Source organism: Macrobrachium rosenbergii, chromosome 48 (assembly GCF_040412425.1).
Source record: "Macrobrachium rosenbergii isolate ZJJX-2024 chromosome 48, ASM4041242v1, whole genome shotgun sequence".
Classification (NCBI taxonomy): Eukaryota; Metazoa; Arthropoda; class Malacostraca; order Decapoda; family Palaemonidae; genus Macrobrachium; species Macrobrachium rosenbergii.
The window spans coordinates 45,404,656-45,420,188 of NC_089788.1; the positions used below are offsets into that span (position 1 = coordinate 45,404,656).

At 35.5% G+C, this 15,533-nt stretch overlaps 1 protein-coding gene across 1 annotated transcript in view; it reads right to left on the minus strand.

Moving 5' to 3' along the window:
• The window catches only part of LOC136831368 (orexin/Hypocretin receptor type 1-like), a 166,276-nt gene that overhangs the window by 26,423 nt on the left and 124,320 nt on the right, over positions 1 to 15,533 (minus strand). The window contains 3 exon segments of the mRNA XM_067091694.1: positions 3,282 to 3,440; positions 4,655 to 4,749; positions 10,018 to 10,197. Of these exon segments, the coding sequence (XP_066947795.1) occupies positions 3,282 to 3,440; positions 4,655 to 4,749; positions 10,018 to 10,197 (434 nt within the window).

A 15,533-nucleotide genomic window follows, 5' to 3' on the forward strand; every position in this document is an offset into this window, starting at 1 on the left:
AGAATACCAGACCTATAGCTCAGGGATACTACATGGTGAATCCACAGAAGGCAGAAAGAATTATAAAGCAGGTTGATCTGCAATTGGAATTAAGATTGATTGAAAAGGGCCAGAGCCCCTGGTCATCACCAGTCATTCCAGTACCTAAAGAATGCAGAGATCTGCTCTGCATTGACTTCAGAATACTCAAGGAAGTCACCAAACCAGAGCTGTATCCTATGCCGCACATTGAAGTATGCTTAGATGGGCTAGGAACCGTGCCCTTTCTCATGCAGATCAATCTGGAGAAAGCATATTGGCAAGTACCCCTAGTGGAGGCAGCATGCAAGTTGACAACATTCACAGCACTGGATGGGTTTTTCCAATACAAAGTAATGCCTTCCGCACTGAAAAATGTCCCCAGATGTTTTCAGCGATTAATGGATCAAGTTCTCAGACACTGAAAACTGTGTCCTCTGCTTAAATGACATAGTTAAATTCACTAATACATGGGAAGAACATCTCAAAATCATAGAGAAAGTTGTAACTGCTGTCAAACGAGCAAAGTTAGTTGTTAACTTAAAAAAGTATCACTTCAGTGCAGCCGAAATAACATACTTAGGACACATAGTAGGAAGTGAAAAACTCATGCCAAAAGATGCAAACATTTCAGCTATAAGGGAAATGCCATGCTCAACAATGAAGAAAGAAGCACAAAGATTCGGGGGTATGGTACAATACTTCGGGCGATTCATCCCAAACTTCTCAGGACGTTTAGGTATACAACAAAATGTGAGAAAGCCTATAATAATCTCAAGGCTGTGCTAATGGGTAAACCTGTCCCACACACTCCTGATTATGAGAGGTCATTCTATCTGGCCGTAGATGCCAGCAATATTGGCACAGGAGCTGTAATGTTCCAAATCAAAGATGGCATTCACCACCGTATAGCCTGTTACTCTAAAAAACTAAATCCAGCAGAAAGTCGGTATAGTACGGTCTGAAAAGAGCTCCTGGGAATGGTACTCACTATGAAGCATTACAAGGCTTACCATGCTGATCATAAGTTCCTACTCACAGTCTACATGGATCATAATCCGCTAAAATACCTCACCAAATTCAGAAATCAGAATAAGCGCTTAATGAGAAGGAATCTCGACATGCAAGACTATAACTTGAAAACAGAGCATATCAAGGGAACAGATAATAAGATAGCCGACGTGCTGTCCCGACACTAGCCAAGAGTGTCTCTCATAATCAAATCCTATAATGTCAAATTTTCACTTTCACTGTGTTTGGTCCTAATCCAGAGCTTAGGTGCCAACTACTGCTCTTTCTTCCTCTTCATCCCCTTATAATATCCTTCTGATCCTGGTAGTAAAACCTAATTTGTGAAATCCTGCAGTTCTTTTGGGAAACCATTTTAATTTACTTTTAACTTACTTCTTTTCATGAGTTTAACTGAGTAGTCAGGTGCCTTTAGAGTGTGATTTAAGATCAGGTAAATCAACCCCACGTTAGGCTCGTGAAAGTGGAGACCTTTGTAACATGCAATTGCAGTCTGCAGGAGCACGTGAAGCTTCACTCATTTTTTCAAATTCAACTAGACCAAGGGAACATGTAAAAGTACAGACGGTGAGTCAGACCCGCGACCACCCAGAACCGAGAAGTGGTGAATGTTCAAAACAACCCCTACATTATCACCCACTAAAATTCTTACCAAGAATTTTGCGCCGGAAAGTTATATGGTTTAGGTATGTGGATATTTTCTGTATCTGGCTAGTTCACGAAAATCTCCAGGAATTTCTGGTTAAGCTAAATAATTTAGTCCCTTCTATAAAATTTACCCTGAGGAAGAAAGGAAATTGTAATTTGAATTTTCTTGATATAACGGCCCATAGATTGATATAAATTTCACCTTTGCAGTCTTTCGAAAATCAGCTGACATTGCCCCTTTTGTTCATTATTATTCCAATCATCATCAAAATGTTAAATTCTCTGTCTTTTTTGGAATGTTCTTAAGGGCTTTACACATTTGTAGCCCGCAGTTCACTGATGCTGAAATCAAAACTATTTATGATATTGCTTTGAAACTTAAATACCCAAGGACCTTTGCAGATGTAGCATGGGAAAGAGCCAGGAAAACATTTTATTTAATTAAAATAACAAACTTGAATTCAGCAAGAATAATATTCACAATTTACCTTATGATGAAAGGTTGTTACAAATTCCTAGAACTTTAAAGCTTTTCAACATAAATATTGTTTTCAGTAATTTTAATGTTAAGAGTTTAGTGATAAAAAATTCTCCTAAAGATGTTTCTGGCTGCATTTATGAAATTCCTTGTAAAGAGTGTGATAAAATATATTATGGACAAACTGGAAAATCACTTTCACAACGAATCAAACAACAACAATATTCTGTGAGAACTGGCCAAATATCGAATGCATTATTCGTACATATGAGAGATTTAGATCATCCTATTAACCGGAGTGAAGCAAGATCTTTAGCCCCGTGCAATGACACAGTTAAAAGGGATATCATTGAATATTGTTTTATCAAGTCAAATAATGATAGTGTTCTAAATTTATGTCTTGGTTTGTTTAAACTTGATGCCTTCATAATAAAAAAAAAGTTGTTGATAAATATAAGCGAAATTCAGTTTTATACATGTTTCTGCAATTTGAATGGGTAAGATTCCGCATCTCTTATGGTTAAGTATATGGTTTTAGTTTGTGACTGCGTGATCCCGGATTTTCCTGGATTACCTTTTAATTTATTACCCCTTGGCAATTAACCATCTGGTATTCAATTTTATGCATGTTTTTGGATTTTGTATGGCTAAACTTTCGTATCTCTTGTACTTAAGTCTATGGTTTTAGTTTGTGACTGCTTGATCCCAGATTATCCTGGATTATCTTTTTGCTTATTACCCTTTGACAACTGACCATCTGGTATTCTTGTTCTTTTTGTTTACTTTGTAACCTTCTATTATTCTGTGTCTCATTTGTGCCCAGATGATGCGTTAATAAACGTGAAAGCGCTTGGTACTGAACTTCTGCCTGTCATTTTTTTTGGATTCATATATATATATATATATATATTATATATATATATATATATATATATATATATATATATATATATATATATATATATATATATATATATATATATATATATATATATATATATATATATATATATATATATATATATATATATATATATATATATATATATATATAGACATTATAGATGGATAGATAGACAGCCGTTACTCAGCATCTTGCGACGCTTACCTTGACCCAGGCGTGTTATCCTGCAAACTCCATATGTCGTGCTGCGAGGGTCTCCCTTGTGCCTGCATCATGGCCAGGGAGACTGGCCCCTCCTGCCTCTTCAGCTCGCTGGTTGTTCGCACGTGGAAAAAGGTCGCGATGCCCAGGGGCAACACGTACCTGAGTGGAAGAGCGCACATGCATCAGGTTATGAAGTTTGGGTCGGAATGACAATTTTCGATAGTTTTTTAAATTAGGTCTAAGCAGTTTTCAGTGAATAGTTATTACTTTCGGTTAGAATGACGTAACCTTAAAGGTGATTTTTTCTTTTCTACAAATAAAGAATTTTCTTCTTTTCATTGAGACTCAAATTCAATAAAAGAAAATTTTATTTTCATCAACACACCACTTCAACAGATTCCACAGAAATCACAACTATAGCATACAAACTAACACTATCATTTAGACAGGTATCCAAAATGGAACTTAGATGATCTTGCTGACGTAGTTTTTAATGGATGCTTTTTGCCAGTTGGGGCTTGTTTAAGTCATTTTGAATAGATGCTTATGAATTCCAGATGATCTCGACGTAGTCTTCAATGGATAGTTATAGGTTTGAAATGCAACTGTCTAAAACTTACTTAGAAATCAAAGGTGATTTTTTCTTTTCTACAAATAAACAATTTTCTTCTTTTCATTGAGACTCAAATTCACTCAAAGAAAATTTTATTTTCATCAACACATCACTTTAACAGATTCCACAGAAATCACAGCTACAGCATACAAACTAATACTATTATTTAGAAAGGTAGCCAAAATGGAACTTAGATGATCTATTAATAGTTCTTCACCTAAAACATAGTTTCTTTGTAACCACCCCTCACAGACATAAAACTGCATTTTAATTTCAACATGGTTGATTCTTCGCTTGTTTGAATTAAGTGACTGAAATATCTAACTCCCAACTGAATGTGAGATTCCCTCTATTATGCCCTTTCCACCCTCCCCCTCTCTCTCTCTCTCCTTCCCTCTCTCTCTCTCTCTCTCTCTCTCTCTCTCTCTCTCTCTATCTCTGTTGCTCACGGCATCATGCGAATGAAAATAAATAAATAAATAAATATATATATATATATATATATATATATATATATATATATATATATATATATATATATATATATATATATATATATATATATATATATATATATATATATATATATATATATATGTATATGTATATATATATAACTGAACTTTTAATCATACATATAATACTCAATACATGTTTCCTACATTCAAGTATTTTTCTTTATAAAAAAAAATATCGATTCATTACAGATTTTCGTAGCTGATCAACTTGTGATTCAAAATTCAAGCTGTGATTCACTTACATGATTGCAAACAGCACCCTGGTGTAGTCATCGATATCATCACGCATGTTTACGGTACAGATCCCAACTCCTCTGAACTGCCTTCCAAACAGACTCTGCGAATGAAAATCAGAAAGTGAGATAAGCGAATGCCATACACTTGGAGTAAACCATAGATTGTCTTCCAAACAGGGTTCTGCAAAAGAAAATAGGATTCTGTAAAATGCCACTAAGCACTGGCTCATAAATTCCAAATGAGCTCTGCAAATGTAGCGGAAAGATTTTCACATAACAGAAGATCAATCAGAAATTTATATTGTGATTTGGTTAAATAGAGACTCTAGACTGGTGAAAGGTAAATTGATAAGGTGGGTGTGTATCTCACAATCTTTAGGAGAAAGCGGGCAGAGATTTTGAAATGTTGAGATGGAGAGATAACGAAAAGGACTTGATATCCACCATCGCGATTTTGCTTACAGTGCTTGCAAAGGTGACCAAAGCAGCATAGGTCACTGGGTTCGATATGAAAATAATGAGATAATGCCATGTAAACCAAACAGAGCGCCTTCCAAACAGACTGTAAAAAATGTCGATATAATAGGATTTATCTAGAAACCATGAGTCTCCTGGAGTTTTATGGGAAAAAAATTAAAATAATACTCTTCACCAAGTTCCTATACATGAGAGGTCTAAAAGAGCATGACAGACAAAAAGCATCTTCCATATACGCCCGATAGGTTCGCATTATAACAGTAGGATATTACACCTCTTATGCAGGATGTCTTTTATGTATTCAACTACAAGCACAAATCCTGGCATATGCCACGCCGCGTGCTACTTATTTCTCTACGCATAAAAACAGCATCCGCGTGGAAGGAAGCAACACGCTCAACAGAATCCCGTCAGTTGGGGAGCGATCAAATCAAGATAGTCTCCGTTCCGCGCCAACAACGGAATCACAAAAGTGACTTGAAAAAAGGGAAAAGATGAGATTTTTCTCTTACCCAGACGTCTCTGGCCGACGGAATCCTTCCCTCCCTTTTCCTTTGTTATGGTAAAAGCCTATCGCCGCCAGGAAGTAGGTGATTTCCCATTTTGCTCTCTCTCTCTCTCTCTCTCTCTCTCTCTCTCACTAACTCTCTCTCTCTTTGTTGCTTGTTAGGGCATCTTCAATCTTTACGAGAAAAAAAAAAAAAATGTTGAGATGGAGAGATAAAATGGACTTGCTTTACTTTGAGTCGGTTTTATGTCATCAATGGAGTGTTTTATGCTCATGATTCGTTAAGTCAAGCATTCTTTAAAAATCCATCTAAGAAGACTCCTGCAGATGGAAAAAATAAAATAATACTCTTCAGAGTTCCTAGAGAGAGAGGTCTAAAGAGCATGACAGACAAAAAGATCTTCCATATACGCCCGAGGTTCGCATTATAACAGTAGGATATTAACCTCTTATGGGATGTGCAGGAAGTGGTGGGGCACAAATCTGGCATATGCCACGCCGCGTGCTTCTTTGTTGGAAAAAACAGGAAAAAAATTGGCCATTTGGGTTCCTAATTCTTTTTTTTTTTTTTTTTCTGTGTTTGTGTTCTCGCGCCAAATATCGGAATCAGACAGTGACTTGAAAAAAGGAAAAGATGCTCCTTCTCTTACAGACATCTCTGGCAGTGAAGACTTTTGTTTCCTTTGTTACTAAAAGCCTATCGCCGCCTAGGTGATTTCCCACTTTGCTTTCTCTCTCTCTTTCTCTCTCTCTCTTTCTTTCCTGTTCTATTGTTGGCTCATAACAGATTTTAAAAAAAAAAAAAATGGTTGCTTTATTTATCGTTTATGTCATCAAACACATGCTCATGATTCGTTAAGTCAAGCATTCTTTAAAAATCAATAAACTGACAGATGGAAACAATAAGAACATTATTTATATATAGATATATATATATATATATATATACTGCAGGAAGTGGTATAAGATATAGCTATTTATTGGATATATATAAAAAATTGGCCATTTGGGTTCCTAATTCTTTTTTTTTTTTTTGTCTGTGTTTGTGTTCTCGGGAAATATCGATCAGACAGACAGTTGCTATTCTGATATATTCACAGTAAGACTTTTGTCTTAACTATATATTTAATTTATAGATTTATATATTTCCTGTTCTATTGTTGGCTCATAACATATTTTATAAAAAAATATATATATTACAAACACACATACAAACACACATTATATATATATATATATATATATATATATATATATATATATATATATATATATATATATATATATATATATATGTATATATATATATATATATATATATATATATATATATATATATATATATATATATATATATTGTAACGACAGGTGGGTCGTTATGCAGGTTCTTTAACATACTCAGGACGGGGCTGTCATGACTGACGGCAGAAGCAACAAAACAAAGGAGGGGAAAACAACAAAAACAATAAAATGAGCTTAAACTTAATTTATTTACAATATTTACAAGTGAGTCAGGTCTGGTAAAAAGATAAAACCATAAATACAAAAAAAAAAGTCAAAAGGCAGCACTAAACAAAATCAAGTTAAATAAACAAAAAGTAGCTTAAAAGAAAAAAAGGCAAAAATAAACAACAGCAGGCAGAAAAAAAAAATACCAAACATACGTCCTCCATCGGGGCACCCAGACAGCCCTCAGCTGCGCAACAGGGACAAGAACCCACCAACCAGAATACCCCGATGAAGACGTCAGGACAGCCTCACGCTGTCAACAAAGATGAGCAGCTCGCGGTCACACGACTACTCATGGTCACACTCCACCTCTACGTCGTGCTCCACTTCGTAGGTGTGCTCCAATTTGCTGCTCAAAAACTCGACCAACGTCGACTCCAAAAACTGCCTGCTGCTGCTGCCACTGCCGCTACCTTCGCTGCCCTACCAGACCCGACTGAAGACAGAAAAACGGCAGCTCACCACGAAAACATCAAAACAAAAAAAACTTGAAGGTAAGGAGGTAGCAGTCCACAAAGGGAACAGCGGGGAACCAGCAGTTCCATAAAATCATCATAACGTGACATATATATATATATATATATATATATATATATATATATATATATATATATATATATATATATATATATATATATATATATATATATATATATATATATATATATATATATGTGTGTGTGTGTGTGTGTGTGTGTGTATGTATGTATGTATGTATGTATGTATGTATGTATGTGTTAGTGCGTGTCCTCACGCGCTACACAAACACATTTCCAAATACACCTTTCTGAGAAACAGCAAGGTCAGGGAAAGTAAATATCATAATTATATGATGTAAACGTGCCGCAGTACCAAACTTCTCTGTCGGTCAAGACTGAAACTCGAAAAGGCTGTCCCTTAAGCCTCTTTTACACGGGTCAAGTAGAGAGGCAAGTCAAGTGTGCAAGTAACTTGCTTCAAGTAACTTGAAGTGTGTAAACATTACACTTGATCGATATTTTGTGCAAGTCAAGTAAGAAGCAAGTTGAGAGTCAAGCAGAAGAGCAAGTCAAGTGAATAGACACGAGGTCTATTTTGAGGCAAGTTGCTTCCCCTCCATTCACCACTGGCAAGCTACTTGCTACCTACTTGGCTCGTGTGAACATGCACTTGAATTTCCAGCCCAGTTGCAGCAAGATCAGCACAGACGCTGTGCCGAATATATAGTACCGGAATTTTATTTTACTCATCATCATTTTGTTTTATATATTCAGAAATACCCTCAAAGTGGACTGAAGATGTAACATACAAGTTTGTATTATTGTATATGGAGCATGAGTGTTTGTGGAACATGCATATCGAAATATATGGAAACAAGGCGGTACGACAGAGTGCTCTCATGGACACATGCAAGAAATTGGAAATTGAAAACTATACAGTTAATGATGTAAAACAGTAACAAAGTAAAGTAGAACAGTCAGAAAGATGTGTATAAGCCTGCAATTAAACGGTTTCCACAAAAGGAAAGACATAATGAAACAAGGAACACTGAAACGAACATCACAAAGTAATTTGGTGAGTACATTTATTAATCAAACAAGTTAGGCTACATTAGGCTCTATATGTGCTTTAATTTGTAGCTGAACACTGCACATCCCTACGCCTAGCCTAATAAACCGTACTAATCTTTTCTAGACATATCCTTTGTTATAAAAATTCAGTGATACTGTTTTTGATCTTTAGTGAACCATTCTGTCCTGCCATGATAATTTACCATAAATCATGAAATAAGTAAATATTTTCACTTATTTTACAGGAATTACTATAATTATTTTTTTTTTCTTTTTAATGCTAAGGAGCAGATTATTATTTTTTTAAGAACAAATTTTACAGCAAGTGTTTATACATATTTCAAGTAAAGCCGTTCTGATTCTTGGAAAGAAGAGAAACTTATTTTTGTAAAAAAGGAATGTTCTAATTTTTTTAATAGAACAATTATTTACTTGTAACATATAAAGATTATTTATGTCCCAGAGTAGAAATGCATTTTGCAACAGTTAACAATTTTATATTGAAGCATAAATGTTTATAGTAATATTTCTTTTTCTTATTTTTTTAAGTAAAAATCTATTTTGTTACAGAAAATATATTTTTTTATTTTTGTACTAGAAAAGTAATTTATTTGTCAAAAATAAGGTAGAGCAAATCACGATACAAACAAGATGTAAAAAAGGGCATAATAAAACTTAAACTTTCATATATTCATGCAGCTTGTTGTAAATTGTGTCACAAACATCTGGGATAATCTTCGAAATTGAAGCAACTGAAACCGAAAGTGGTGCTGCAAATTTCTGAATGAGTATCCAGTTGCTAGATATGTGAGAGTTAACTCTAATTTGATTTTAGCTGGTAATGCATCTCTCATCAAGGTATCATTTTTCTGTATCTCCGGGCCAACTGCATTAAGTAGCTTATCAAAAACTATTGGGGACATCCTCAAGCAGGATCTATATTCACTGGGATCTTCACAATACAGCTCTCTTAAAAGAGTTGCTGAAGCCCAATGTTCATTTCTCCTTTTTATCCACTCCCTTACCCAAATTCGCTTTTCTTGTGTAACCTTCTCCTCAATTATATCTAACATCTCACTATACAATAACTTGGAAACATTTTTAATTAGTCTTCCTAAGATCCATTGTAAAACAAAGAACGTATGTGGATGCTCCAAATGCACAGCACAAACTGAGAGGCTAGTTGCCTGATTCACTTGCTTTGTGTATACAAGCACTTGCCCTATGCTACTTGCCTTCAAAGGAGAAGCAGTCCACTTGCTCCCTTGACTTGCCTCTCTACTTGACCCGTGTAAAAGGGGCTTTACTGCGGGCTTGATTCTTACCTCGAGGTCGACATAGTGGACGTAGACGAAGTAGGGCAAGACGACACAGATGGAAGTCACCCAGATGCCAAGTATGGTGATGAAAGCAGAAGGACGAGGTCGTAGAGGGCATACGATCTCCAAGTATCTCTCCGCCGATATCAGGAGGTGCGTGGCTATCGTAGCGTGGAGGGGGGTGTCCTGTTTGGATAGATGGAAAGAAAGAATGAGCTGTCAATGTGATACTCTTCAAGATTACAGAAAATGAGACACACACACACACACACTATATATATATATATATATATATATATATATATATATATATATATATATATATATATATATATATATATATATATATATATATATATATATATATATATATATATATATATATATATATATATATATATATATATATATATAATATATATATATATATATATATATATATATATATATATATATATATATATATATATATATATATATATATATATATATATATATATATATATATATATATATATATATATATATATATATATATATATATATATATATATATATATATATATATATATATATATATATATATATATATATATATATATATATATATATATATATATATATATATATATATATATATATATATATATATATATATATATATATATATATATGACTATTTATCACATCACAGTGATTCATATACAATATCCTTTAATATCCAATTCACTCTACCTCATAATATATTTTCATATATGTTACCGAAGGAATTTTAGTTGATATAAGTCCACCGTCCCGTGGGATCGAACCAGCGACGGACGAGGAATCAGGACTACAGTGACACTAACCAGTCATATATAAATGAATATATCAACCCACCCGTCGAACTCAGGTGTTTTGCGTTTGGAGACGATATCCACCCACCTCTGCCATGTTGACCGTAGTGGGTTTGTCGCATATATATTATGACTATTTATCACATCACCGTGATTCATATACAATCAGAAAGCTACAAAAGTCCTTTAATATCCAATTCATATACCTATAATATATTTTCATATATATATTACCAAGGGAATTTTAGTTGATAATATCCATATATATCGAACCAGCGACGGACGAGGAATCAGGACTATAGTGACGCACTAACCAGTCGGCCACAAGAGAGGTATAAATCATCTCCCATCAACCCACCCGTGATTCATATACAATCAGAAAGCTATGACTAATCACATCACCGTGATTAATATCAATTCACTCTACCTCGAAGTAATATATTTTCATATATGTTACCGAAGGAAATTTTTAGTTGATAATAAGTCCACCGTCCCATGGGATCGAACCAGCGACGGACGAGGAATCAGGACTACAGTGACACACTAACCAGTCAGCCACAAGAGAGGTATAAATGAATACCATCTCCCATCAACCCACCCGTCGAACTCAGGTGTTTTGCGTTTGGAGACGATATCCACCCACCTCTGCCATGTTGACCGTGTAGTGGGTTTGTCGCACGTAGCCATATTATGACTATTTATCACATCACCGTGATTCATATACAATCAGAAAGCTACAAACGTCCTTTAATATCCAATTCACTCTACCTCGGAAGTAATATATTTTCATATATGTTACCGAAGGGAATTTTAGTTGATAATAAGTCCACCGTCCCGTGGGGATCGAACCAGCGACGGACGAGGAATCAGGACTACAGTGACACACTAACCAGTCGGCCACAAGAGAGGTATAAATGAATACCATCTCCCATCAACCCACCCGTCGAACTCAGGTGTTTTGCGTTTGGAGACGATATCCACCCACCTCCGCCATGTTGACCGTGTAGTGGGTTTGTCGCTTTTTACGAGCCATATTATTACTATTTATCACATCACCGTGATTCATATACAATCAGAAAGCTACAAACGTCCTTTAATATCCAATTCACTCTACCTCGGAAGTAATATATTTTCATATATGTTACCGAAGGAATTTTTAGTTGATAATAAGTCCACCGTCCCGTGGGATCGAACCAGCGACGGACGAGGAATCAGGACTACAGTGACACACTAACCAGTCGGCCACAAGAGAGTATAAATGAATACCATCTCCCATCAACCCACCCGTCGAACTCAGGTGTTTTGCGTTTGGAGACGATATCCACCCACCTCTGCCATGTTGACCGTGTAGTGGGTTTGTCGCTTTTTGTAACCATATTATGACTATTTATCACATCACCGTGATTCATATACAATCAGAAAGCTACAAACGTCCTTTAATATCCAATTCACTCTACCTCGGAAGTAATATATTTTCATATATGTTACCGAAGGAATTTTAGTTGATAATAAGTCCACCGTCCGTGGATCAAACCAGCGACGGACGAGGAATCAGGACTACAGTGACACACTAACCAGTCGGCCACAAGAGGGTATAAATAAATACCATCTCCCATCAACCCACCCGTCGAACTCAGGTGTTTTCGTTTGGAGACGATATCCACCCACCTCTGCCATGTTGACCGTGTAGTGGTTTCATTATGTAATATATTTTCATATAAGGTTTTTCCCATCAGCCATAATATGACTATTTATCACATCACCGGCAGAGGTGATTCATATAAAACAATTCGAATGGGAGAACAATACCTCTCTTTGTGGCCGACTGGTTAGTGTGTCACTTTAGTATCAATTCACTCTATCAACTCAACATATATGAAGTAATATATTTTCATATATGTTATCGCGCAAAACACCTGAGTTCGACGGATGGGAGATTTTCATTTATACTCGTCCGACTGGTTAGTGTGTCACTGCCGATTCCTCGTCCGGCTGGTTCGATCCTACGGGACGGTGGACTTATTATCAACTAAAAAATTCCTTCGGTAACATATATGAAAATATATTACTTCCGAGGTAGAGTGAATTGGATATTAAAGGACGTTTGTAGCTTTTGATTGTATATGAATCACGGTGATGTGATAAATAGTCATATATGGACTACGTAAACAAAACCCACTACACGGCGGCAGAGGTTGGATATCGCTCCAAACGCAAAACACCTGAGTTCGATTTGATAGATGGTATTCATTTATATATATATATCCTGATATATATATATATATATATAAAATATATATATATATATATATATATATATTGGATATATATATATATATATATATTATATATATATATATATATATATATATATATATATATATATATATATATATATATATATATATATATATATATGTAGTGGCTCTGAAAGAGGTACAAGGAATATGCTGTACAGAGGATGGTATATAGGAGGGCGAAGAATTTGGAAACGAATGTTTTAGGAAATGGAAGAAAAATTGTGCTGTAAAAAGTATGATTTATCATAGAACACTAAAAAGAAGGAATTATATTTTATTATACTGTGAAGAGAATGTGATGTACATTTTATTAAAGAAGCGTAAAGAGAATATGCTTATAAATGAATGTTTTATACCAGTGTCAACAGAAAGTGCCTAAATAGAATGGTTTACTGGCAGTCAAAGATAATATTCTATAAATATATAGTTACATAACAGAATACAGAGAACGTGCCGTGAATACTTTTTTAATGCAACTTCTAGAAAATGTGTTATATATATGATTTTTTACATAGGATGATAAAGAGACGTGCTATGAATAGCATACAGGAACGTGACCTATTAAAGCAAAGGATTCTGTCGGTGAGAGAAACTATCCATTGATTTTTTAAAAATTAAATAAAATAAGATATGAGATTAAAAAACATGGTTATTTCATATTCACATGTCTATATACGAGGACATAATCTGTGTAAGGTCCGAGTCTGGTAGGTTTCAAAGGGCGGTAACGATCTTCATATTACCCCATAACGATTTGCAACAACCTCGCAGTCACGCACTTGTCAACCGTGGCCCGGTCCGTGGGCGTGTTGACATTGTGTTCTCGCTGCTGCGCTGAAGGTCGGATGCTCGGATTCAGGCTACAGTTGACCTAATGCCAGCCCGGGCTCTTCCCTTAGGGTGGTCCAGGATTCAGAAAAGAATGGATCCTGGGGAGGCCCGTAAATCTGGTCAAGTGCTAGCATGGTTTAAGCCGGATCCTAATCCTGGGTTTAAGAGACCTAGTGTGGATTATGGACTCGAAAACGATCTGAGATGGCTGCTCCGCTTTTATAACAGTTGGGTTTCATACAAGATAAGTTTTATAACGAGGCATTCCATTGTAGTTATAGGAATATAAGAAATTTATTGCTTCATGGTAAAATGTCACGGAATGAAAGCAATAGAACAGCCATAACAAAAACCATTTTCCCGTTAACTTCATTTATTACAACTATCCAGCAAGTTAGCCTAGGCCTAGTTAAATTCATTTACTGTAAATAAGCGAGAACTTCTCTTTCAGGGTATAACAGTTAACCATTTTTTTATTTTATTTTTTTTTTCTAATTACTTTGACTATGTTATATATTGGGTTTTAGGGAAAAGCAACTCTGAAGGCAAAAACATTACTGATGTTCTTAGTGGTTAAGAGAGTGGGCTAGGTTTTACCGCAGTATTTAAACCGCTCTGTTATTAAAGTCCCCCCATCCCATCGCCTCTCTCTCTCTCTCTCTCTCTCTCTCTCTCTCTCTCTCTCTCTCTCTCTCTCTCTCTCTCTCTGTACGATCTTCTCGTTAGTTGCGTTTCCCAGCACCCTTGACAAAAGCTCACTGAATATCATTAAAAACAAGTTGACTAAGGCCTAAGTAACTCCCAGGTGAATCTAGAAGGTTGGGAGAACGGAGAGAGCTTTGGATGACGACAGACGTGCATTTTTTTGCTCCGTCGCTTTGTTGACTGTTCTGCTCGTTACAAGCAATTATTGCTCATTGCCTTATCTTGGAGACCTTGATCAACTTGTTGCCTTACTATGGCAACCAAGGATGCCGTACGAGACGTTGAAGAGGATCTGGCTTTATCAAGTAGTGAAACAAGTGAAATAAGTTATCTTGCTACATCTAGGTCTAGGAGGAGAAGGATAAAACCGAAGAAAACTGAAGTCAGTGAGATGGAAGTAGCTGAGAGTGATGGAAATCTTGTAGTCAATAAGAGACTAAAAGTAGTGAGTAGGAAAGATGTGGATAACAATCCTAGTTCTAGTTTGATGGTTGATCATTCTGCTGCTGGGCCTAGTACTACACGGCAGTCGAATATCATTCCGGGTAGTGGTCATGAAGCAAATAATGAAGGACTAAGTTCAAGGAAGTGTTTGTATTTTCCCAATGCACTGGAAATGGATTGTCATGGCAAGATGCAGTGGACGGTAAGACTATAAAAAACATCCAAATTTTGAAGTATTGTTTAAGGAAGGTAAATATAGACCATATATAACAGTTAAGGATGATAATGCTGTGAATTTCTTAACTATCACTGGCTTTGAAGATATTATGTTAGAAAAACCTAAGGATGATGGGAAGTACACTAAAGTAATTATGTTTGGTTACCCTTTATGTATGGATCCAAATGA